The sequence below is a fragment of the Osmerus mordax genome, chromosome 25 (assembly GCF_038355195.1).
Source record: "Osmerus mordax isolate fOsmMor3 chromosome 25, fOsmMor3.pri, whole genome shotgun sequence".
Taxonomy (NCBI): Eukaryota; Metazoa; Chordata; class Actinopteri; order Osmeriformes; family Osmeridae; genus Osmerus; species Osmerus mordax.
The window spans coordinates 7409842-7436334 of NC_090074.1; the positions used below are offsets into that span (position 1 = coordinate 7409842).

Consider the following 26493-nt stretch of genomic DNA (forward strand, 5'->3'; position numbering starts at 1 on the left):
TACCGAACCGTAGGGTACGGGCGTCACAGTTCGGTGCATGAAATTACACGGAGAATACACGGTATAAAAATAAATAAAACTTGCGTGCAAATTAATTAATGTAATGCGGAACTACTGTTAGATACTCGTGTTCTTTAGGGACATCTAATCTGTAGCTCTGATTAGCGCCGCCGTGAGTCAGAGATAGGCTAGCTAGCAGCACTAAGGACGAGTATAGCGACCCACGAGAGATAGAGGACCCGCCGGCCTTTTTAAGATTGCAAGTTTGGGAAAACTTCGATTTCCCATTCAGTTACAGTAGTACAGGTGAGAGAGTGGTGGATATGACAAGCACTGTGTGTCGGCGTTGTTCAGCAGTTGTGGGCAGTGACGTGCAGTCTGGGTAGGCAAGGTAGGCACTGCCTACCCTGCCAAAATTCAAACGTAAACATTTTTAAATCATTTTATTTAATAAATTTGTATTTTTACTGTTTATTCTTGTGATTTATATATGCAATGTGTGTTATTCCAATTGTTTGGACGTTACGATGACGAATGTCGCAGTTACGCATAATCAAATACAAAAAAAATGGTAGAATAAGCAGTGCTTTTACTGTCCGTTCACTGCGGACGACAAGCGAAAAACTCACTTGCGCACTTCAATTCTGTATTCTTCAACATGTATAGTACCAGTCAAAAGTTTGGACACATTTTCCCATTCAAGTGCTTAGCCTCTTACTGACATCACCGCACGTCACTGGTGGTGGGGTATGTGAGTGGAAATATATCTAACATGCTAACGCATATAACGCATCTGGCGTTTGCTAAATGACAAAAAATATCCGACGCCATCACCCAGGTGTGCCAATCAGTGGAACGAGACAAAAAAAATAATAATCTACTTCTCCCTACAGTGCTTAACCAAATAGGGCCAACAAAATTACTGACACAATCGGAATTTACATGTCATCTTCAATGCGCCGTATTCACTCGTACAGGAACCTGGTTTGTTTTGCTTTTCCCTCTGTTGTACTAAACTCGTACCGAACCGTGATGTATGAACCGAACCGTGACTTCAGTGTACCGTTCCACCCCTAGCTTCCACCTAGATGACCAAATGACCCTGTGGATAATGGACTTTACCAACTAGTCAGAGTGCTGGTCCACACCTTCTTTGACCTCCAACACACTTGACCCGTTTCCCCAAAGGGCTGTGTCCTCTCACCCCTGCAGTTCATTCTCTGCACTGTTGACAGCAGGTGCACACAGACAGTTCAGAGATCCCAAGGAATCTTAAGGCATGCCGTGTGCTCAGTCTTTCCTGGCTGTCCTTGTCATGTATATGTATAATATATATTAGGAAGGTTACTGTTTCAGTTGCCAAACTTTACCTTTATTAGAATTTTCTCAACTTGTCACATATGCCCAAAGCTTGGATGAACAGGGGGACCACATTTAATGAACAGAACTTGATCAGTAGTCAACATATAAAACAGAACAATGAACCCCAATGCTCCCCATCCCCTTACTAACCATCTGTAGCCCTATAACTTTAACCATCACCAGACATCTCATCTATTGTCCTGCTTCATCACAAGCCATTTTTTTCTTCATGCTTTGAATGGAATTGTGAATGACATTTTTTTACATATTTCCAATAACTTCTGTGGAGGGTAGGCTCCTTCTTGAGGCATGCCATGCACTCCGTCTTCCCTGTTACTCTTTGCAAAGTAATGTATTTCCCCAAGTGCTGAAAAACTGCATCCTTTTCTTCTGGTCTCCAGGGCATCTTTTGACCTTTCACAGCTCCTACAGAAGGGACAACAAAAATGAATACAAAGTCAATTCTTTACATGATTAATGGTGTGCTTAGCCCCTTTACAACTCTCACTATGGATGTCTCGAAATTGCCTTAAACTTACCGGGCTCTTCATTTGCGACAGTGCATGAAGTTCTGGGTTGTTTCTTTGGTGGAACAGCACTCTTTGGATTCAGCTTACTCTCTGTGTCTGAAAAACATTCAAGCACACAATTATTATTGAACTATTTGATGGTGTGCTTAGCCCCTTTACACTAAGGATGTCTCGAAATTGCCTCAAAACCCACCACAATTTAAAGGACCCTAAATATGCAGAGAGTAATACGGAATGCAGTGCATTAGGATATTTGCCAGATGAAAGCACTTCGGAGGACTCGTGCATCCCCCTTTGAAAAAGCTTGCCTGTGCCTCAAAGCAGCCAGCCAGCCAGCGCCTAAAAGAAGTCTGCCTGCACCTCAAAGAAGTCTGCCTGCGCCTCAAAGAAGTCTGCCTGCGCCTCAAAGAAGTCTGCCTGCGCCTCAAAGAAGTCTGCCTGCGCGCTTGAAAGCAGCCAGCCAGCGCCGTAAAGCAGCCAGCCGCCGCCTCAAAGCATGCTGGTGTGGACCTCCATCAAAACAACAACTGATCACTCTGCTACTCCCTAACTGGCCACACAGGTTTGACCAGGAGAGCACAAGACCACAAGTAACTGACTATTAGGATCTTAGTTTGTTGCATGGGCTGATTCACTTAACTATAAAGTAATTAAAACAAAATAATAATATATCTTAAAGTGACCAAAACACATTTTCCATCAACAATCCTTAAAACAGTTTTCCTCCCTAAATTGGCCTCTCCCCTTTTGAGTCCTCTGACTTACACACACCACTGACCACCTGTCATAAACATCACTTGAACCAGCTATGCCACTCAGAACCTAGTGGGGGAGGGGTGAGTGAGATGTGCTGGAAGCCAAATAAAATGTATCAAACTGCCACTTACCAACCTCTCCCAAGGCCGTCTCAGGTTTTGGGATAAGACTTTGCGGAACATCAACTAACCTACCGCCAAAATCAAACATTGACCCATGCCTACTTAAGAATTTAGTTTGTTTGTTTAGAATTGTATTTGGGTGCAAAATACAGTTGAGTTTTTTGTTTTTATGTACACACACACACACACACACGAGACACATGTGATGTGTACTTAGGGACACATCTGTGGAATATGGAAAGATAAGGCACCAACTAAGCATAGATGGGCCAAACGTCTTGCGACGTTTGGAACGGCCGTGTTAGACTGCAGTTTCTGTCATCAAGATGACGGCCAAATGTGTCATCTTAACACAAACCGTAAATTGCAGGTTTTGGGATAAGACTTTGCGGAACATCACATAACACAAAATCAAACATTGACCCATGCCTACTTGAGAATTTTGTTTGTTTAGAATTTGATTTTTTTTACATTTAGTCATTTAGCAGACACTCTTATCCAGAGCGCCTTACAGTAAGTACAGGGACATTCCCCCCAAAGCAAGTAGGGTGAAGTGCCTTGCCCAAGGACACAACGTCATTTTTGCAGGGCGGGGAATCGAACTGGCAACCTTCAGATTACTAGCCCGACTCCCTCACCACTCAGCCATCTGACTCCCTACATATTTGGGTGCAAAATACAGTTGTTTTTTGTTTGTTTTATGTAACTTAAACATTACATTGGACTCGTATTGTTATTCTATGCAGTCAGACATGAATTTGTTTGTTACATGTCTGGTTTGCTTACTGTGCAATTCAGTGTGGGAGTGATCCTCATCATGGCTCAAACAAAATTATTTATATACAGTCTATGCTCAAACCTTGCCAACTTTGCAAGGGTTAGCTAGCAAGCTAGCTATGACCAAAAAAAACTATACTGTGTTGGCGCATACCTCTTGTGAAATGTGGGACTTGAATTTTTAAAGGGGTCAAATAGATTACGGTAGCTTGTAATCTTAAGTCGCACACTGCTCGTGAAAAGAAATTCCGGTTCGCACATATCTATTTTTAGGGGCAAATGCGAGTGAAATACTTGCATTTTAGAGCCCTGCATATATACACACAGTCCTCCACAGGTACGCACACTCGTATGCATGCATATATACACACACCTCAGAATCCTCGACAGGTTCACACTCACATCCGTGTCCGTCCCGGTGCTCCAGGTAACACGGCCCTGACGTACGCTTGTGCGGGAGGCTTCCTGGACGTGGTGCGCGTCTTGCTGAAGGAGGGCGCCAATATCGAGGACCACAATGAGAACGGACACACGCCGCTGATGGAGGCGGCGAGCGCCGGCCACGTAGACGTGGCACGTGTGCTGCTCGAGTACGGAGCCGGCATCAACACGCACTCCAACGAGTTCAAGGAAAGTGCACTTACCCTGGCTTGCTACAAAGGTATGACCATGCTAGCTTTCATTTGACAGCAATTCATTTACATGACATTTTTTCCCCATTTTGTAGAGAGAACCTTGTGATGGTTAGCTACCCCTGCTAGCATTGTCCCTCAAAGCCCTACTATCATTAGCATGGTAAACCTTGTTCCTTTTAGCATTAGCATGCTAAGCCCTGTTATTCTCCCCAGGGCACCTGGACATGGTGCGCTTCCTGCTGGAAGCCGGGGCCGACCAGGAACACAAGACAGACGAGATGCACACAGCGCTCATGGAGGCCTGTATGGTGAGTAAACTCACACTTAACCACTAGACACCTAGCCTGGTCCTAACCAGACTCTCGTACATTGCATTTGTACAGAGAGTCTGGCCTCGCTCCATTGACAAGCGTTGAGTTCCTTGAAGGCAGGTACTATGTTGAAGTTTAAAACTATTGGATCTGCCCAGAGCCACTCTGGATCTTCCATAACCAATCGCTAGCGTTCGCCTTAGCCAACTCCTTCACCACGGAGCTAGCTGCCGTAGCTGGAAAATCAAACTTTTCCCGAACCCCGTGGGGAGGAGGGCCACAACATCATGACCACCAACAAAACTCAGCAAGGATTGTTCTTACTCCGGCTTTAACTTATGGATATTCGGCAGCGTTGCCACAACCGCAGAATAGCTTCGCTCGCATTTTTCTCCGCCGCCATTACTGAACTACAACTCAAACTAGTGCACGACATCAACGTCATCGTTCTCAGCCACTCCCTCTGTTCGCTGATTTGCCGGTATAAAATCAACTTGAAAAATCTGGCTTACATACCTCATGGCCAAACCTATGTACAGAAGCAAAAATAAAATTGAGCGGAAGTACGTAGGAGGGCAGAGCCAGGCTACTAGACACCACCACAACAGCTTCTTTACATAGTGTCACATTAGTCTTCATAACCGCTTATAGCATCCTCAGGGCTCTAGTGTGACCAATTTGGTCGCACATGCAACCAAAATTTGTAAGGGTGCGACTAAAAACGTTCTTGCATCCGCTGCCTCTCCACGAACGAAGCGTTTGTTCTCCTTTGACGGAACTCACACTCATGGTTGGATCATATCGTGGTCTGAAGTTTAGACCACGATATGATACTCTAAACCAATCAGACAGAGATGGGGTGGGTCTTTGCCTCTGATTGGCTGTGGTCCAGATATTTCTGTAGGCCTACACCGCTCCGTGCTGTGCGATTGAAAGTTACGGCAATCAACATCATCAAAATAAACGCAAGAAAAAACAGACGACGAACAATGAAAAGAAACATAATTTTTTTTCTGAAAAGTAGGCATGCCTGTTCCCCCCCAACACTCTCCCCGGTCAATGCTCCGACAACAGCCCAGACATGGAGCTTCTTCAGCCACCAGTCTCCCCAGTCCCTGGTAAGATGCCAAGCCCTGGTCCTTCGTCGGAGATGGCATCCGACTTGGAGTTAGGGCCTACCGAGCCTGAGCTAGAGACTCAAATTAAAAAGGGAAAAACATACATTTCGTAAAGACTGGTTAGACCAGTTTCCCTGGTTAAGGTTTAATAAGAAAGAGAACGTAATGCACTGCATTTATTGTACAGTATGTGGCCAGAGCATGGCAGGGAACAGTGCATTTGTAAGCGGATCAACAACGTTTTGAATCGAAACACTGAAAAAGCACAATATTTAAAAAAATAATCATGCTGAGATGTGTGTGACTAAAGTGGCCCCTCTCCGGGCTGCATTTCAGCGGCAGACAGCTGCTATCAGGTCCTCAGAACAATCAGAGATGATAATAAAATTCAACGTCGTTTATAACATCGCAAAAGAAGAGCTGCCATTCCCAAAATTCGAAAATTCTTCTGATGAAGAAAAATGGATTAGATGGGAACGCGACGTACAGCTATGATGTTGCATGTGCCCAATTTATTTGGGTAATAGCCCAATAAATGTTTTCTTTTGCTTAAAATGTTTTAGTCTGGCAGCTCAGTGAAGCACTTAAAACATTTTTTGTTTTTGTTTAGTTTTTTGTGCTACAAATAATTTTTTTTATTTACCTACAACTTATTCTTGTTTAAAATCATTTACATAATATATATGAATGTATATGGAGCGTGATAAAAAGGTGACCTTGAAATTGTGGCGTTAAAGGCGATGCGAGAAACAATTTGGGTGCACCAAAATTTTGTTCTGGTGCACCTAAATAAAACATTTTGCCGCACCAGTACAACCAAGGCAAAAAGTTAGTCTGGAGCCCTGATCCTATAACAGTCCATGACCGATGACTTAATAAGTTTAAGGCTGCCTATAATTTTTTTATCTCTTGTAACAGTTTATAACAGAACCTGTAGCAGCTGTCTGCCGCTGAACAGTATATAGTGGCTCCTAAGAGCTTATAGGTTTTCTTTGGCTCTCGACGAAGGCGGTCGCATTTTTCTCTCCTCCCCTCCCTGACCTTTCCTGCTTGGCTGTGTCTTGTGTCTTGTCTTGTCTCAAGATACTCTCTCATCATCACTCTACGAAACTAGAAGCATGGAATTAATTAGCTGGTCTCTCAATGCTATTGACACCATCTTCTCGAAGAGAAGCTCGGGTTCGGGGGAACCCAACTGTCGGGACGGGAGAGTTGGCTACACGATGGACGCGTGGGAGAATTGGCGTGTCGTGTGTCTAGCGGCGCTTTCCGTGGAGGACGTTGAAGATTCATATTCGGAACCATGATTACAGGCTTTCTGCTGTTTGGAATAGGCGCTGGCTTTGTATATCGGAAAATTAAGGAAACGGTTGCAGCCATCAAAAGCCCCGTTAGGCTGCCCAATATGATTATCCACTTTCGGCCCCGTAACCAGCACAGGCCCTGGCCAAGGCCGTCGCTGGAAAACAACTCCCCTGGAGAGTGCTGAAGCAAGACTATCTTGCTCCTCCCCCCCCCCCCCCCCCCCCCCCCCCCCCCCCCCGACATCTGTGGTTTGGTCTCTGCCCGGGTCATGACCAAGGATGTCTCCTGGCCAACACAATCTGCATAGGGAGAATCGGACTGATTGTGGCCTCGGTCGAGGGCCTACTCACACATTAACTTTCACCTACTACAGATATCCCCACCCCCATCCAACGCCTTCGCCTGCTTGTTTCCCCAGGGTGGCTGGCGGGTCTGTGTCCAGCGCCTACCATGGCTGCAGGTCCAGATGCTGCTTGTCTACCCCCCCCCCCCCCCCCCCCCACTCCCCGTTGCAAGTCACGTGTTTTTGTAAATGTTGTTGTGCTTATGTGCTGAGGTTTTTGTCTGTTCCCACACTGTACTCCTCTAGGAGCATTGTCTGGATGTTGCCTTTTTCTCTCCTCCTCTCTCCTCATGTTATGCTGTAACTTTCTAGTTGGCGCCGAAAATGGCTGCCTAGGTAGGCTCTCCTGCCAAAGTAAATTCCTTGTCTGTGCAAACTTTCATGGCGAATAAAAACCCATTCTGATTCTGATAACAGTTCATGACCGATGACACATAATACGTTTTATAGCTGTCTGTAATGGGTTGAGTGATTGCAGCAGCTTATAACAAACAGCATAACCGTTTCTAACGGCTAATACAAGCTTTTAAGGGTTCAAGAAAGAAGACAGATAATAACCCTTAACAGTTTATTACAACTATTAGCGTTGCCAGCTGGTAACCCTTGTCCCCCTGCAGGACGGCCATGTGGAGGTGGCACGGCTGCTCCTGGACAGTGGGGCGCAGGTCAACATGCCGGCTGACTCCTTCGAGTCACCGCTGACCCTGGCGGCGTGCGGGGGCCACGTGGAACTGGCGGCGCTGCTGATCGAGCGCGGCGCCAACCTGGAGGAGGTGAACGACGAAGGCTACACACCCCTCATGGAAGCCGCCAGGGAGGGACACGAGGAGATGGTAGCCCTGCTGCTGGCACAAGGTAGCGCCGGTCCACATCCTGTCTCTCGGCTCTTTTCCTTTACCACTTCCTGTCTCTCTTCTCCCTCTTCCTGTCCTGTTGTTCTTCCAGGTTTTTTTTCATTTACCCTTCTCCCACTTGCTGTCTGTCTTCCTGTCACTGTATTTATTTACTTTAACTGGGTTGGTCCTGTGGACAGCAGTACGTTTTGTAAACACTTTAGATGTGTAAGTTAATTTCTTGTGACCACTGTTACCTTGTCGCTTTCCCCTCTCCTTTTCTCTTCCCCTGCGTTTGTCCCCTCCTTCCCCCCCCCCCTTCCTGCTCTTCCTTCTGCTCCTCCTCCTGTCGTCTCCTCCTTCTCTGACCTCCTTCTCCTCCCCCAGGAGCGAATATCAATGCCCAGACAGAGGAGACTCAGGAGACGGCTCTGACGCTGGCGTGCTGCGGGGGCTTCCTGGAGGTGGCTGACTTCCTGATCAAGGCGGGGGCGGACATCGAGCTGGGCTGTTCCACGCCGCTCATGGAGGCAGCCCAGGAGGGCCACCTGGAGCTGGTCAAGTACCTACTGGCTGCAGGTGAGGAGGAGGGGGGGGGGGGTTGTGAGAAGGAGGGAGAGCGGCGGAGGAGCAAGAGAGGGCAGGAGGGAGTAAATGTAGTATTAGTAGCAGGAGGAGGGGCAGGTACCTGCTACCCATAAGAGAGGAGAGTAGGGGACCAGAGGGTAGAGAGGGGAAGAGGGGGAGGAAAGGAGGAGTAGGGCCACCTGGTCGTGTTAAGGGTTGTTCAACTGTGACCCCACCCCCCCAAGGAGCCAACGTCCACGCTACCACGGCAACCGGGGACACGGCACTGACGTACGCGTGTGAGAACGGACACACTGATGTAGGAGACGTGCTGCTGCAGACTGGAGCTGACCTGGTGAGAACTGACCCCTGACCCCTGACCCCTGATGGACACAAGCTGTCACTGACTATCTCTCTCTGTGTGTGCGCGCGCAGGAGCATGAGTCAGAGGGAGGCAGGACTCCTCTGATGAAGGCAGCCAGGGCAGGTCACCTGTGTACCGTCCAGTTCCTCATCAGCAAAGGTATGACCCCACTCTGCTCCCTGGCTGTCCAGTGACTGCGTAGAGAGTAGGACTGAAGGCTGTATAACAACAAGGACTTTGACTGTCTCCCTCTCCTCCTCCTCTTCTTCCTCCATCTCCTCCCCTCCCTCTCCCTCGCAGGTGCGAACGTGAACAGAGCCACTGCTAACAACGACCACACCGTTGTCTCACTGGCTTGCGCCGGTGGTCACCTGGCAGTGGTGGAGCTCCTATTGGCTCACGGGTCTGACCCAACCCATAGGCTCAAGGTCAGCTCATCTGTCCAGGAAAACACATCCTGATTGGCTAACAAGAGTCAGACCAACACAAAATACTATGTAACAAAAAACGATGTACTGTACAGTAGAATAGAACTATGTACAGTAGAGCCACATGTTTCTACTGTACAAAGTAGAATAGAATAAGTTAATAAAATATTTTCTTCAGTCATGGCAGAGCATTTGGTGTTTGGCCTCAGTTATCTATTATCTCACACATAGAAGACGACGTATGAGAATGGAAAGATTTACGAATCGTCTGTTGATCACAATGTGCACCACTCAGCTGACTGATAAAGTGGTACCTAGACAGAAGCCACTCTGTTGGTGAATCATTTAGTTAGTCATGGCTGCAGTTTGTAGTTGGTGAGCCTGACACTGTGTTTACCTGTCCCCCCACAGGACGGCTCGACCATGCTGATAGAGGCAGCCAAGGGGGGGCACACCATCGTGGTGTCCTACCTGCTGGACTACCCCAACAACATCCTGTCAGTGCCCCCCCCTGACTTGGCACAGCTCACCCCCCCCTCGCACGACAACTCCCAGGCATGGAGCACACGCACATGCACACACGCACAAACACACATTGATTTCTCTATTTGTCAACTTTTTTGGGGCCTGCGCCCCGCTATCCATTCTCCAAGTCCCTTGCCGCCCCCTATCCTTAAAAAACAAAGAAACATTTTTATTGAATGCCAAATATCATATTTGATTTAGCTAGACAGTTGGACTATGATTAAAATCCATTTCCCAGGAAGCAAAAAATGCCACGTGAATAGAAATTATATTTATTGGTGTTAAACAAATGCAACAATTAGAAAATTTACATTCAAACTTTAATTCTGACTCGTTATTGAGCAGAAACGGCAGCCAATCTGAAAGCTAATTTGGTGTCTGTGACCAAGCTAAAAGCAAACGAGAGCAGCCTACCTAGGAAAACGTATTTGCTTACTGGGGGGAAACGCAGAAGGATATTTAGGCTATCCTATATTAAAAAGCCAATTTATCTAATCTTTTGGAGTAAATTAGCTAAATTGCTCTGAAAGTTGGTGTGAGCCCTGTGCCCATGTTTGTCTGCCAGTTTCTTCACAGTGGGTTGCAGAGAAGTTAGTTTGAACCTGGAAACGAGCATTGCATGTTAGATTGATACTAGGGGTGGACCAGTACACTGAAGTCAAGATTTGGTTCATACCGCGGTTCAGACATCACGGTTCGGTACGAGTTCGGTACAATGGAGGAAAAAGCAAAACAAACCAGGTTCCTCTACGAGTGAATACGGGCGCATTGACATGAAAATGTGTAAAAAAAATACTAACACACACACACACGTTGCATCCGGTACTCCTTGATGTACTCTGAACCCCCCCTTGGGGGTGGTACTGCCCCCGTTGAGAAACGATGATTTAAAGGAATGTTTATTATATGAACATGTTTCACACGTGTGTGTGTGTGTGTCCCCAACCCCCCCACTCCAGGCTCCCAGAGTCCCCTTCCAGGCGCTGGCCATGGTGGTGCCCCCCCAGGAGCCCGACAGAGCCCCCTCCAGCCTCGTCGCCCCCCCTCCAGTCATTGGCAAAGGTTTGTTCACCCTGCCTGACTAGCTGGGTCCTCATGTTAACTAGCATCCCAACTAACTAGTGAACGTGTGAGTTAGAAACTTTGCTAGCCAGTGTTATACTTCTCCCTCCCCAGGTGTGTCCAAGCAGCGTCTTGGCCCCCTGCAGGCCAGCCCCGGTACCGCGGCCAGCCCCGAAGGGGACCCTCTGCCCCCCTTCCACCCGTACCAGCCCCTGGAGTGCATCGTGGAGGAGACGGAGGGCAAGTTGAATGAGCTGGGCCAGAGGATCAGCGCCATCGAGAAGGCTCAACTGCAGTCCCTGGAGCTGATCCAGGGGGAGCCGCTCACCAAAGACAAGATCGAGGAGCTGAAGAAGAGCAGGGAGGAACAGGTGAGGGTGAGGAACGTCAATCTTAGGGGAGATGGGGGGGGGGGTGACACTCAAGGCATTACAGATACACCGTGTACACATATGTATGTATGTATATACACACACAAATGCTCTTAAACTTGAATTACAGACACTTAACACTGATTTAGGTGTGATGGGAGTATGGGGGTTCCATACAGGACTGATGGGATGGGTTTTGTGAGCTAAACTATCAGATAAATGGCTATCGAAGTGTGCAGGTAGCTGTAGTGATTGTGCTCCCTACCCCCCCAGGTGCAGAAGAAGAAGAAGATCTTGAAAGAGCTGCAGAAGGTGGAGCGGCAGCTGCAGCTGAAGACCCAGCAGCAGTTCACCAAAGAGTACATGGAGGCCAAGGGGCTGAAGGATGACCCAGGGCAACCCGCAGGGGTGGGGCAGCCCGCAGGGATGGAGTCACCCGCTGCCGGCCCGGCCAATCACCCGCACACCGGGCCCCTGCCCAGCGACCGCGAACAGGAGGTGGAGGGTTGTTGTGACGACGAGGACGGCCCTCCCCGCTCTCCAGCGGGGGAGGAGGGGGAAGAGGAGGAGGATTTTGATGATGATGAGGAGGAAGAGCTGGACTTTACTAAGCTGCCACAGGTGGACACCATCCTACACAGGGAGGCCCAGCTACAACCCCCCCCCCCACCCCTGCCCTCCCACACCCCGCAGTCCCACCAGAGCCCCCCTCCACCACCCCTCCAGCCCAGCTTCCCCCCCCTCCAGCCTCTCGCCTCCCAGCAGCAGTCTACAGACTTCGGCTCGGCGGGCTACTCCGACCCTGGGCCAGGGCCAGAGGGCTTCGGTTCCAGCCCCGAGCTGCAGAGGGCGCTGTTGAGCCAGCAGCAGATGCTGTGTCAGCAGGCAGGGGGGTTCGTCACTCACACCGCCCCTGCTGGGCTCCTGGTGGCCACGCCCGCGCAGACACTCACAGACACGCTGGACGACATCATGGCAGGTGTGTGTGTGGGTGTGTGTGTCGGAGAACTTATGTCGGTAATCATAGCTCTTTTTTCTTGTTGTTCTTGATGTTCTTACTAAAGTTGTTTTATGAACTCCTGTCTCTCTGGACTACAGCAGTGAGCAGCAGAGTACCTATGATGAACACTACCACGTCCCCCCAGCCACCCTCCCAGAGTCCCCCCACCTCGTCTACACCCCCTTCCATGCTCCCCCTCTACCCCACTGTGGACATTGACGCTCACGTGAGTCTACTCTACTCTCCCCTCTACTGTACTCACCTCATTTGCTCTACTTACCCATCTACAGATTAACTAGTGTCCCTGTCTTTGATTGGCCAGACGGAGAGTAACCACGACACGGCGCTGACTCTGGCATGTGCTGGAGGACATGAGGAGCTGGTGTCTGTCCTCATTGCACGAGGAGCCAACATAGAGCACCGCGATAAGAAAGGTAGGGAACAGGACGCACACACACATATTTACATTTTAGTCATTTAGCAGACGTTCTTATCCAGAGCGACTTACAGTAAGTACAGGGACATTCCCCCCAAGGCAAGTAGGGTCCTTGCCCAAGGACACAACGTCTTTTGACACGGCCGGGAATCGACCCAGCAACCTTCTGATTACTAGCCCGATTCCCTAACCGCTCGGCCACCTGACTCCCTATAACATATACACAGACACACACGCAGTGGTATTAGATGGTGATGAAAAGCCTGCCCCTCACCACCACCTCTCCTCTCTCCTCTCTGTCCACTCCAGGCTTCACTCCTCTCATCCTGGCTGCCACCGCTGGCCACGTAGGTGTGGTGGAGATCCTATTGGACAAAGGAGGAGACATCGAGGCCCAATCAGAGCGGACCAAAGACACGCCCCTCTCCCTGGCCTGCTCCGGGGGCAGGCAGGAGGTGAGTTCAACTGTGTGTGCGTGTCAGAGTATGTGTATGCTTGGGAGTGTGTGCAAGAGTGTTTGTAAGTACTAGCTCGGCATGACTCCGATTTTAGTGTGAAGTGACAGTCAAATGGTGCTCTGTTGTACCGAGGTGTCCTGTGCTCTATCCTGCTACTCTGAGCTGCTGTTCCCCTCCCTGCCAGGTGGTGGAGCTGTTGCTGCTGAGGGGGGCTAACAAGGAGCACCGTAACGTATCCGACTATACGCCCCTCAGCCTGGCCGCGTCCGGGGGCTACGTCAACATAATTAAGATCCTCCTCAATGCCGGCGCTGAGATCAACTCAAGGTGGCCCCCCAATTTCTCCTTGCTGTGTCTGGTAGCTTTTTCTCCTCACTTTGCCTTCCCTCGCTGTCTCTCCCCTCACTTTGTCTTTCTCCTAGCTATGTCTCCTCACTGTATCTCCTAACTGTGTTTCCTCGCTGTCTCTCTTTGTAACTCATCTCACCCTGCACGTCTTGTCCTCCAGGACGGGCAGTAAGCTGGGGATCTCTCCCCTCATGCTGGCGGCCATGAACGGCCACGTCCCTGCTGTCATGCTGTTGTTGGACATGGGCTCTGACATCAACGCGCAGATCGAGACCAATCGCAACACGGCGCTGACGCTGGCGTGCTTCCAGGGGCGTGCTGAGGTGGTTGGTCTGCTGCTCAACCGCAGGGCCAACGTGGAGCACCGCGCCAAGGTAACCCCCCCCCCACCCTCACACACACACACACCTACAGAACAACCCCCTTACCAGACACTGACCCAGTCACACGCCAGTGACTCCTGTTTGACATTTGACCCTGTGTATGTCAGACGGGGCTCACCCCTCTGATGGAGGCGGCATCTGGGGGCTATGCTGAGGTGGGTCGTGTCCTGATGGACCGCTGTGCCGACGTCAACGCCCCCCCGGTCCCCTCGTCCAGAGACACCGCCCTCACCATCGCTGCCGACAAAGGACACCACAGGTTCTGTGAGCTGCTGATCATCAGGTAGGAGATACTATGTCATAACTGTACCTTACCTCTGATGCCATAACCGTACCTAAGCTATGATGTCATAATCATACCTGCAACTTTGCTGTAATCTTATTTGCGTTATGATGTTGTACCTGCAACTATGATGTCAGAATTCAACATAACGTCAAACCTACTCTCTGATGTCCTGCCCACCAGGGGTGCACACATCGACGTACGGAACAAGAAAGGGAACACGCCACTCTGGCTTGCAGCGAACGGTGGCCATTTCGACGTGGTCCAGCTGCTGGTGCAGGCCGGAGCTGACGTGGATGCCGCTGACAACCGCAAGATCACCCCGCTCATGGCCGCCTTCCGGAAGGTACTCTGTCACTCTCACTCACAACTAGGGGTGCAAAACCGAACCGCAATTTTTTTTTGTTTGTTTAAAACACAAACCACGGTTCGTTTTTTGTACATGTAAACCACGGTTTTTCGGCTTTACGAGAAAACACAACCTAACACCCTTTGTCCAATGAACTGTCAGTATATCAGTGACAAGTCACGTAGGGAACTGGAGAGCAGTGTTGCCAACTTAGCGACTTTCTCGCTATATCTGGTGACTTTCCAAACCCTCCTGGCGACTTTTATTGTCAAAAGCGACTACCGACAAATCTAGCGACTTTTTTCGGTGTTGTTGGGGACTTGCTGGTGTTTTAGAGACTCTGACATGAAAGCACGGACCGTTTTGCAGTACTGTCCTTAACGAGCAGTGATTGCTGCCGTCCCAAAACACTCACAGGCCGTCAGTCGCGCAGCACTGCTACTTTCCTTACTGAGGAGTTGGCAAAACTGGAGAGAGGCAAATCATACGAAGCTAGGCACGTGTAAAGTATGCCAATGGTAATACATCTAACACAATGGTTCTCAAACTTTTTACACCCCGTACCACCTCAGAAAATCTTTGACTCTCCAAGTACCACCATTATGACCAACGTTAAAATACAGAAGCCTACCCTATTGAGCTACACACAGTTCACGCAGGATGTTTGCATGCGCCACTACCCAGGAACAGTCAGGTAGTAGCGCGTGCCAACATTTATTTTTGTTTTGAAACAAAAATATTATAGGAAAGACAAAACTTTTTTTAAATCACATTTTAATGATATCATTTTAATTATTTCTTTTTTGTAGAAAAAGAAAGCAACAATAATATAATTCACAGCGAGTACAAGAAGTTAAATCAGTTACAACTAAAGGCCCCGTCACACCATAAGGTTCTGGTCGACGTTCTATGACGTTAAAAGAAACGTTGATAATCGTCCATGGTCGCTGGTATAGCGCTGGTATAGCGCCAGAAGAGCGTTGTGTGGACGCTGGTAATCGTAGGTGATCGGCGTTTCATTTAACGTTTAATCAACGTTTCATCAACGTTTAATTTAAAATACTGGATAACGCTGAAGAACGTTTGTGGAACGTTTGACTAACGTTGCACACGTTTGGCTATCGTTAATTCATGTATCACAGTCGTTACCCTAGCGTTACTTGGTTGTTATTCATAGTTTGCTTTGAAGTGAACAACTGACTCGCTAGTAGCAGAAGCCCCCCTCGCACCCTTATGTCGTCTAGGCGGCATGATGTTTACTGTTCGGAACAACTGAATCCACTGATTTTCCAGTGTTTTATACCCGTTTAGTCATAAAACCCACACACCAGCAAAACGTTACTCTGTCGTTATTCACACGTTGTGTCCACCTCGCCCTAGAACGCTCGAAATTGAACGATTAGAACGTTCAGAGAACTTTGACCAGAACGTTATGGAGTGACGGGGCCTTAACCAACAAGAGCAACAAGTCCCTCAATAAGAGTCATTGTGTTCCTGGAGGAAACTAACATCAGGTCCAGCAAATCATTCCTAAGTACCGTTGTACTCCCGGAACAATCAGAATCCAAATGGGTTTTAATCGGCATGAAAGTTTGCACAGACATGGAATTTGCTTTGGCAGGAAGGTGCATACATTAAACATATAGGGATCTTAAAAATTAAATATGAGGTCCAACTATACTAAGGGTACATAAACTATCAGTACTACGTGGATTTAGAATTAAAATAAGAACAAAATAAAATATAAGTTGCCGTAATTTACAATTTAAAAATACAAATATTACAAAATATACAAATGGCTGAAGAGATACAATTTTGGAATGCAGTGCAAAATGCAATGTGTTTAAGACATTAAAGTTAATTGAAGTCAGTGTGAACCCTTGGCCTTGTTGAAGAGGCCAACAGCGGATGGGAAGAAACTGTTTTTGTGGCGTGTGGTATCGGTCTTGATGGACCGCAGCCTTCTGCTGGAGGGGAGTGACTGAAACAGGGAGTGTCCAGGTTACATTTACATTTAGTCATTTAGCAGACGTTCTTATCCAGAGCGACTTACAGTAAGTACAGGGACATTCCCCCGAGGCAAGTAGGGTGAAGTGGGCACTTCAAGTAGGGTGAAGTGGGCACTTCAAGTAGGGTGAAGTGCCTTGCCAACTGACACAACGTCAGTTGGCATGACCGGGAATCGAACTGGCAACCTTCGGATTACTAGCCCGATTCCCTCACCGCTCAGCCACCTGACTCCCTGAGGTTGGGAAGAGTCGGCCACAATCTTCCTCCCGATTGCAAGTGCGTCTTAAGCCTTTTCTTGAAGGTAGGGAGACAGTCAGTGTCTCTGATGGAGGTGGGGAGTCTATTCCACCATTGGGAGGCCAGACAGGAGAAGAGCTTGGGTTGGGAGCGGGCGCTCTTGAGAGGTGGGACCACCAGACGGTTGTCAGAAGAAGACCGTAGGTGGCGGGTGGGGGTGTAAGGCTGGAGGAGAGACTTGATGAAGTCGGGTGCAGTCCCGTTCACCGCTTGGAAGATCAGTACCAGGGTCTTGAATCTGATACGGGCCATGATGGGAAGCCAGTGGCGGGAGATGAGGAGTGGGGTAACATGGGAGCGTCTGGGTAGATTGAAGACCAGGCGGGCTGCTGCGTTCTGAATCCTCTGGAGAGGGCGGGTTGCGCATGTCTGTGAGGCAGGCCTCGATCCTAGCTGAGATCCCCGGATCAGTCAGGGGGGGGAACGAGAGGTACAGCTTTGTGACGTCAACCTAGCAGTGGTAGGAGAAGCCATGGGAGGTGATGATGGGTCCAAGTGAGGTGGTGTACAGGGAGAAGATGAGGGGTCCAAGGACAGAGCCCTGTGGGACACCAGTGGAGAGCTGGCGAGGGCCTGACACTTTGCCTCCCCAGGAGACCTGGTAGGATCTTCTCGACGGGTAGGATGAAATCCACTGAAGTGCAGTGCCAGTGATGCCCATATCAGAAAGTCTAGCGAGCAGGATCTGATGGTTAACCATATCAAACGCTGCAGAAAGGTCCAGCAGAATGATGACCGATGACCTTGAAGCTGCTCTGGCAGACTGGAGGGCAGTTGTGACTGACAGGAAGACGGTTTCTGTGGGGTGGCCAGTCTTGAAGCCTGATTGGTTGGGGTCAAACAGGTTGTTCTGAGAGAGAAAGTTTGACAGTTGGTTGGATACAGCACGTACAATTGTTTTTGAAAAGAAGGGTAGCAGTGATACTGGTCTGTAGTTCTGGAGGATGACAGGGTTAAGGGAGGGTTTTTTGAGTAGAGGGGTATCTCTGGCCTGTTTGAAGGCAGAGGGGAAGATGCCGGAAGTAAGAGAGGAGTTAAGGACATGGAGAATAAAAGTTATGATGGAGGGAGAGACGGTTTGAAAGAGAGGAGAGGGGACTGGATCAAGGGGACAGGAGGTGGGGCGATGAGAGAGAATGTCAGAGATCTCTGCCTCGGACAGGGGAGAGAAAGAGTTTAGACATTTAGTTAGTTCAGTCATAGAGGGTGAGTGGGTAGGAATGGTGGGCACAGGGAACTGGCTGCTAATGTCAGCAACCTTTTCCTCAAAGGAAGAGAAGTCGTCTGCCGTCAGGGAGGAGGAGGGGGTGGGGGGGTTAAGAAGAGTGGAGAAAGGTTTGAGGGAGTTAATTTTGTTCAGGGAGTAGTGGGTTTTAACACCAGTTATGTGAGCGGAGAAGGATACTTATCAAGGTCCAGACCGTTTTTGGACTTGCGCCATCTCCTCTCAGCTGCCCGTAGGGTGGACCGTTCTTCACGAATAACATCCGTGAGCCACGGGCAGGAGGGACAAGATCGTGCAGGCCTGGTTGACAGGGGACAGAGAGTGTCAAGTGATGCAGTTAATATGGATAATAGGGTGTTGGTGGAAGTGTCAATGGGGTGGGACGTGAACTCGTCAATGGGAGGGAGGATGTTACAATGGAGGGGAAATGGGAAGGGGATAGGGACAGGAGGTTGCGATGGAAAGTTTCGAGGGATGGGGAGACAGGAGGAGTTGGGGGGGAGAGAGACAGAGAACTGGATAAAGAAGTGCTCCAGAGAAACATACCGCCCCTCTACCACACGTCCTCTCGTGATGCCAAAACACACGCACACACACAGAGACACTGATAGGGTCCCAGATTGATCTCTGACCTCTGTTCTCCAGGGTCATGTGAAGGTGGTTCAGTACCTGGTGAAGGAGGTCAACCAGTTTCCCTCTGACATCGAGTGTATGAGATACATTGCCACCATCACTGACAAGGTGAGAACACACACACACATACATCCACCCTTGATCACATTAGGCATTGAAACAGGACGTGTCTTCAGTGACTGTTATAGGTGTAGATGAGGGGTTGCTAGTTATTTAAGCAGCTTATAGGTAGAAAAGAAACTTACTTGCCTATGTCAGAGTTCCAACTGAAGTCTCTTGTATTGAATAATAATCCTCATAATAATAATAATGTGCTGTCCTCAGGACCTGCTGAAGAAGTGCCACCAGTGCATGGAGACCATCGTCAAGGCTAAGGATCAGCAGGCAGCAGAGGCCAACAAGAACGCCAGCATCCTGCTGAAGGAGCTGGACCTGGAGAAGGTAGGGCTTCCTATATGGACTTAGGGCTTCCTGTATGGACGTAGGGCTTGCTGTATGGACGTAGGGCTTGCTGTATGGACGTAGGGCTTGCTGTATCGACGTAGGGCTTACTGTATGGACGTAGGGCTTGCTTAATGGGTGAGCCTGGTCCTAAGCCCTCGGTTTGCTGTCCAGTCTAGGGAGGAGAGCAAGAAGCAGGCCCTGGCTGCTAAGAGGGAGAAGAGGAAGGAGAAGAGGAAGAAGAAGAAGGAGGAGCAGAAGAGAAAGCAGGAGGAGGAAGAGGAGGAGGAGGAGGAGGAGGCCAAGGGGAAGGAGGTTTCTCCTGAGAGCCAGGAGCAGGACAAGGACTCAGACTCCGAGGGGGAGGAGGACCCCAGCTCAGAACCGGAGGTTCCCATCGACCCCCCCAGCGCCACGACCACCACCACCATCGGCATCTCAGCCACCTCGGCCACCTTCACCAGCGCCTTCGGCAAGAAACGCCAGGCCGCCGCGGCAAACACACCCAACGCCAACCGCAAGAACAAAAAGAACAAGACCAAGGACCCCTCGGTCAGCCAGCCAATAATACTCCAGGATTCCCAGGTAGGCCCATCTGTTGGGTACAGTCATGTTGCTTGTTGATGTTTTAGTAGTAAATTTACATAAGTGCTTTCAATTATTTATTTTCATGAAGCTTCTTCCTCCCTGCCTTTTTCTCCCCTCCTTTCCTCCTTCCTATCTCCCTCCTGTCTCCTCCCTCCTGTCTCCTCCCTCCTGTCTCCTCCCTCCTGTCTCTCCTCCTTCCTTTCTCTCCTCCTGTCTGTCTGTCTCCCTCCTGTCTGTCTCCCTCCTGTCTGTCTCCCTCCTGTCTGTCTCCCTCCTGTCTCTTTCCTGTCTCCCTCCACCCTCCTACCATCCTTCCCTGCCTCCCATCCTGCAGGTGGCACTGGCGCAGCAGCGGGCTGACAAGAACAAGATCCAGGGGGAGCCCCGGGGTGGGGGGGCCCCTGGAGGGGGCAGCGACTCGGACCCCCTGGACAGCACCGACTGTACCAGTGAGAGCAGCGGGAGCGGGGGTGGGGGCGGCCGCAGCCAGGACCTGGCCTTCCTCCCCGACCTGCCCTGCTTCTCCTCCTCTTCCTCCTCTTCCTCCTCGTCCTCTGCCCCTCAGACTCTGCAGAAGGCCCCCGTACCGGAGAAGAGGCAGTGCACCTCGCTGCATGGTTTCCGTGACGACAAGCCCCTGGTCAACGTCTCCAAGCCACACCAGAAGTAAGAGGACGTAGAGAGCACGGTTTAGTAGAACAGAGAAGAATGGAGTAAAAGCAAAGCTCTCAAACGGAATGTGTGTGTGTGCACACGTGTGTTACACTCTTATTCTCCCAGGCTTCATGACATGCTGAGTGAGCGCCCCCCCAGCATGCTGGCGACCCAGCTCAAGGCCATGGCCCTGCCAGGGTGCTCCCCCAGCAGCAAGCCCAGCCTCACCAGCCCCAAGAGGGGCCAGCGCAGGGAGGATGGCTGGAAGGAGGTGGTGCGCAGGTGGGTCCCCATGCTGGCACCCTGGGACATGAGACTTCCTGTATGGATGTACAGCTTCCTGTATGGGTGTAGGACTTCCTGTATGGATGTAGGACTTGGACACACCTAGGAGATGGGGGGTGAGACAATCTGTATGTGCAGCAATTTTAATTATGTGTGTGTGTGTGTACGTACGTGGTGTGTGTCCACTGCCCCCAGGTCTAAGAAGCTATCCGTCCCGGCCTCCGTGGTGTCCCGTATCATGGGGCGCGGTGGCTGCAACATCACCGCGATCCAGGACGTGACAGGGGCGCACATAGACGTGGACAAGCAGAAGGACAAGAACGGAGAGAGGATGATCACTATCAGGTACACCTCACGCCTCCCTAAAGGCCGCAATATGCTTCTCCGACTCCGTTTACGGATGGGCGGGCTTATGGATACGGACGGATACGGATGGATAGACTGCGTTTATGGTATCCGTAGGCTGTGGGTGCTGAAAACAATTCACTGCCAGAAGAGTAGGTGGCGCAACGGTTTTCTGTAAGTCGTCGTCGAGTGTTTATTTACCTAGGTTATCGAGAAGTCGGAGCAGATTTACAACAATTTTCATCATTAAAATACGCACATTTTCAGCAACTACACTGCCCATTTCTCGTCCCATTTCAGTTCAGATGCTGATTTACATGTACTGTTTAGCTGGAATATGAATTGTAAAAACTTATAGCAATGACGTTCAAAGGATTCTGTTCGTCCTGTTTATCACGGCAACCCCGCCCCTGACGCAAGCGGTTCTTAATACTGACCAATCACAGCCAAGGGGGTATAACTAACTATCCGAAATTACGACGGATAGTTAAAAATTCAGGAGATGCACGTCGAGCTCTCCGAGGGCTCTCGGAGAGGGCGTTCCCCGTAGAGGAGGGCGTTCCCCGTAGAGGAGGGCGTTCCCATGTGTTTGTAAAACCGAGAAGCATATATCATCCTTAACCCTACCCAACACAACCTAGTATACAATGGGTTGCTGTGACAGGATTTCAGTGGCTCGCCTTGTTCCAGAAGTGTTTGAGAACTGGGGTATTAACGTCCTCCCATCCTGCAGGGGTGGTACCGAGTCGACCCGCCACGCGGTGCAGCTGATCAACGCTCTGATCCAGGACCCGGCCAAGGAGCTGGAGGACCTCATCCCCCGGACTCACATCAGGGCCCCGGGGGGCTCCTCCTGCAAGCTGGGCCCCACCTTCCCTCCTACCGCTGGGGCCCTGGCCTCCACAGCCTCCTTGGGCCCCAAGAGCCTGGCCCCTGCCGGCCCCTCCTCCTCTATCCCCTTCCAGACCTCCAGCAGCCAGCCGGGGATGAAGCCAGGGAAGGGGCCGGGTGCTGGGGTGAGGCCCCCTTTCGTTTCCCTGCCCCTGGCCTACACCAACCCCCATCTGGCCCTCTTAGCGGCCCAGACCATGCACCAGATCCGGCACCCCCGCCTGCCCATGGCCCAGTTTGGGGGCACGTTCTCCCCCTCCTCCAGCACCTGGGGGCCCTTCCCGGTGCGGCCGGTCAGCCCCGGCAGCTCGAACGGCTCCCCCAAACACAACGGCAGCGTGGCTCCCAGACCGTCGCCCGCCTCCTCCACCCCCGCTCTCCAAGATCACATAATCACCGCATCCCCGGCAACGCCCTCCTCGTCAGGCCCTGCCCCTGGCCCTGCCCCTTCCTCCGCCAGGAAGCAGCTGTTCCCCGAACCAAAGACTACAAACATGGCCGCCCTTGTTTCAGTAGTTGGCTCTGGCCCAGCCCCTCAGTCCATCCCAGCCCCCCTTAATGCAGCCCCGATCACCACTGCCTCCCCATCCCCCCCGGCGCCCTTTGCCCCCCCAGCCCAGCTGCCCGTCTCCAGAACGGACCCCCCCAGCTCCTCCGCTGCCCCTCCATTGAGAGAGAAGCCCTCCCTCGACACTGCCGCCCCTCTTATTGGTGGAGCCAACGAAAGCCCCGCCCCCATGCACTTCTCGGCCCCTCCCCCAACCGCCCCCCCCTCCCAGCCAGATCCCCAGAGGAAGCAGCTGCCCCTCCCCTTTCCCCCCAGCGCTGACCCCGCCCCACTCTCTGCCCCGCCCCCCAGCTCCCGGCCACAGCCAGCAGGGGGCAGCCCAGCCAGCGCCTCCACACCTCACTACCCCCCCTCGCCCCAGGGAGCTGGAACCCGCATGCCACCCTTCTATCCCCCCATGACACACCCCCAGGACCTTCCATCTGTGTATTCTCCCCCCTCGCAGGAACACCCTCTCAAACATCAACAACAGCATCACCATCACCACCTTCACCATCATCATCATCAACAACAGCAGCAACAATCAACACAAGCCCAACAGCACTCAGCGCTACAGATGCCCCCCCCCTCCATGATGAATGGCACCCAGATGCCCCCCCATGGGCCTAAACCCCAGATGGCCCCACCCAGCTACGGCCACTCCCACTCCTCCGCCGCGCTCTTCAACCACATCAGCAGCATGTTCGACTCCGCCCAGGGGGGCAGTAGCCAGGTGTGGGGCTCCTGCCATCTGCCCCCTCGTGCCCCCCCTGAGCAGCCCTACAGTGCCCCCTACCTGGGGGGGCAGGGGGAGAACGGGATGGGCCCGGACGGCTCCAAGGCCCCTGGGTACCGCTGCCCCTCTCAGAGGATGGTCCACAGCCCCATCGGTAAGGACACACACAATATATTTATTTACGTACTAGGGAATTGGAATCCTTTGGTATCTCACGATTCGATTCTAATCGATTCTTGGGGTCACGAATCGATTAAAAATCAAAACGATTTTTTGCTGTTGTTAATTAACAAAAAATACATGTATACCAAAAAAAGAATTTTTACATTTGTGAATCGCTAGAAGACTGAATCGAGATTCAAATGTGAATCGATTTTTTCCCCCCACCCCTAATATATACAATACTGTGCAGAAATCTAACTAAAGATTTGACATGACATTTGTCTTTTGACATTTTCTTCTGTGCAGTAGTACAGAAATGCAATTTCATAAAAAAAATATTGTTTTGTCTTTTATTTTTTCTTGCAGCATTTTTGCTTAACTTTTTACATTTATTTCATTGTTCCTAAGACTTTTGCATATTACTTAATATCCCAACAGACATGCAAGCATACAGATATACAGCCGGGCCAAAAGTATTGAGAGCGACATACATTTTGTGTTTGCAAAGCTTGCTGGGCCTTGGCATAAAATGACTGCTAACATAATTTCAGTAAGTCATATCTTAAGCACAGCGGAAAGTGTAAACTAGTTCTAGCCAGGTGAAATCACTATCATTCTGATTGGATTTTAAGAGCAGTTTGACTGCTGTAAAAGAGGGGACTATTTGCATATATTTAAAAAAGCTTTATAAAATATGAAATGTGCCTAATTGTATTCCAGTATTCTATAGAAACATGTGAAAACATTTTCCTCTAATACTGAACCAGCAAACTTAGCAAAACACAACATTTGTCTTTGCCAAAACTTATGGCCACGACTGTACAGACACATCAGTAACGTCCAGTCCCCTCTGTGTTTCCAGGTTTGCACTCTCTGGACCCCTCTTTGAGCTCCATGTCGTCCTCTGGACCGTCTCTGACCAGTTTCTCTTCCTCCATACCTGGCAACCCAGTCTACCTGCAAGGACACGCCCCCCTGGGAACACCTGCCTTCAGCAGACAGCACTTCTCCCCCCACCCCTGGAGTGCTGCTTCCTCCTGTAAGCACACACACACATACAGCCTCAACACAAACACATCACAGATACAGGTTTGCATAATCATTGTTATACTTTCTTCTTCTCCTCATTTCTTCCTCCCATCCCCCAGGTGAGTCTCCAGTTCTCTCCGTGTCATCTGGTAACTCCTCCCCTCTCTGCGCGTCTGCGGTAACTGCAACCATGGGCCAATCCAAGCCCAGTGGGGGTGGGCAGCAGCCCGACCGGAAGGTTCCTCCACCGATCGGGACAGAGCGTCTGGCTCGTATCAGGCAGACGGGCGCAGGCAGCCAGATGATGCACAGCAGCTACACCCCGTCGGTGGGGCAGGGGGGCATCTGGTCGTTCAGCCTGGGGGGTGGATCTGGTGAGGACCCTGCTCCACCTGGCCCCTGTCCATCTTTAGGACAGTTGTAGAGGTTGTAGGTTGTAGAGCCTTGCAGAAGTATTCACACCCCTGCGTCGGCTAGGCCTTTTTCCTATTTTAAATTTACATTTAACAGATGCTCTTATACAGAGCGACTTACAGTAAGTACAGGGACATTCCCCTGAGGAAGGGTAGGGTGAAGTGCCTTGCCCAAGGACACAATGTCATTTTTGCACATCCGGGAATCAAACTGGCAACCTTCTGATTAATAGCCCATACTAATAGCCATCTGACTCCTGTCAGATTAATAGTTACTAATTACTAGTGCAGTGCCTGTGATGCAACCTGTGTGACTAAGTTGTTGGTTAGTTGATTTGGTGATATACAGATGAACACAAACGCAGATTCCTGGAATTACAGTATGATGGTGTCAGTGATGCAGCAGGGGATTCATGGGGTGAATAGCATGCTCAAGTTTGGTTTGTTTTACGATCAAATATATTTTGCTTCTTCAAAGTGATAGACATGTAAATCAAATGATACAAACCTCCCCAAAATATATTTAAATTACAGATTGTAATGCAAACTAAATAGGAAAAATCTTAAGGGTCAATGTATCACACAATGTATATGGAAGCAGTAAACCAGAATAGGGTGTGATGTACAGTCGTGGCCATAAGTTTTGGCAAAGACAAATGTTGTGTTTTTCTAAGTTTGCTGGTTCAGTATTTGAGGATTTTTTTTCACGTTTCTATAGAATACTGGAAGACAATAAGGCGCATTTCATATTTTTTAAAGCTTTTTTGGGTGAAGATTTTCAATATATGCAAATAGGCCCCTCTTTTACAGCAGTCAATCTGCTCTTAAAATCCAATCAGAATGATAGTGATTTCACCTGGCTAGAACTAGTTCACACTTTCCCCTGTGCTTAAGATATGACTTACTGAAATTATGTTAGCAGTCATTTTATGCCAAGGCCCAGCAAGCTTAGCAAACACAAAATGTATGTCGCTCCAAATACTTTTGGCTATGGCTGTATGTCAAATGTACCTGGGGTTGTACTGGGGACATACATGAGTGCTGTCTACCACCACCCATGATTTAGTTGTGATGCATCATATGCTCTCATGGTTTATTGCCAGTCACGTCATCTGGATTTTTGTTTATTTAGGATTTTTGTTTTTTATAATGAACGTTTGTGTGTTTAGCATTGATTTTCTTGAACTCCAAACAAAAATATCGTGCAGTTAGCTTTGGGTCAACTTGTCCCTTTTATCGTTATCAAATGAGGATTATAATTCCTGGAGAGCAAACGATGCCATCCAATAGCTAACATGGATTTGTTACAGAACTTGTAATTGAACATACATACGACAATATAAAGTGGATATACTTTCAGAATAGATCAGTGAATTTTGTTACATAAATTAGTGTTTACTGATGTCAGAACTGCCAGCATATTGGAAATCTACATGCTAAGTGCTGTACGGTGAATTAGGCCTACAATTATGACAACTGTCTCAGTCATTGTGCATGTAATGACTTCTGTTATCAACTAAATGTTGAGATGTTTGTGGTAGTAAGACAATTTAACAGAGAACCAAGATAGT

General features: G+C 49.7%; 1 protein-coding gene across 7 annotated transcripts in view; it reads left to right on the forward strand.

Moving 5' to 3' along the window:
* The window catches only part of ankhd1 (ankyrin repeat and KH domain containing 1), a 39206-nt gene that overhangs the window by 10773 nt on the left and 1940 nt on the right, over positions 1-26493 (forward strand). For 4 of the 7 annotated variants that reach the window (XM_067229333.1, XM_067229338.1, XM_067229335.1 and 1 more), the window contains exons 6-32: positions 3975-4208; positions 4396-4490; positions 7877-8114; positions 8480-8671; positions 8905-9014; positions 9095-9182; positions 9324-9451; positions 9863-10006; positions 10936-11038; positions 11153-11409; positions 11683-12388; positions 12508-12635; positions 12732-12843; positions 13155-13300; positions 13488-13630; positions 13812-14025; positions 14142-14317; positions 14501-14663; positions 18844-18939; positions 19156-19272; positions 19447-19857; positions 20195-20526; positions 20641-20796; positions 20995-21144; positions 21878-23472; positions 24343-24519; positions 24629-24883. In XM_067229333.1, coding sequence (XP_067085434.1) covers positions 3975-4208; positions 4396-4490; positions 7877-8114; positions 8480-8671; positions 8905-9014; positions 9095-9182; positions 9324-9451; positions 9863-10006; positions 10936-11038; positions 11153-11409; positions 11683-12388; positions 12508-12635; positions 12732-12843; positions 13155-13300; positions 13488-13630; positions 13812-14025; positions 14142-14317; positions 14501-14663; positions 18844-18939; positions 19156-19272; positions 19447-19857; positions 20195-20526; positions 20641-20796; positions 20995-21144; positions 21878-23472; positions 24343-24519; positions 24629-24883 — 6666 coding nt within the window. Of the gene's footprint in view, positions 1-3974; positions 4209-4395; positions 4491-7876; positions 8115-8479; positions 8672-8904; positions 9015-9094; positions 9183-9323; positions 9452-9862; positions 10007-10935; positions 11039-11152; positions 11416-11682; positions 12389-12507; positions 12636-12731; positions 12844-13154; positions 13301-13487; positions 13631-13811; positions 14026-14141; positions 14318-14500; positions 14664-18843; positions 18940-19155; positions 19273-19446; positions 19858-20194; positions 20527-20640; positions 20797-20994; positions 21145-21877; positions 23473-24342; positions 24520-24628; positions 24884-26493 lie in introns of all 7 variants that reach the window. The other 3 variants (XM_067229332.1, XM_067229337.1, XM_067229334.1) reach the window with 1 other exon arrangement.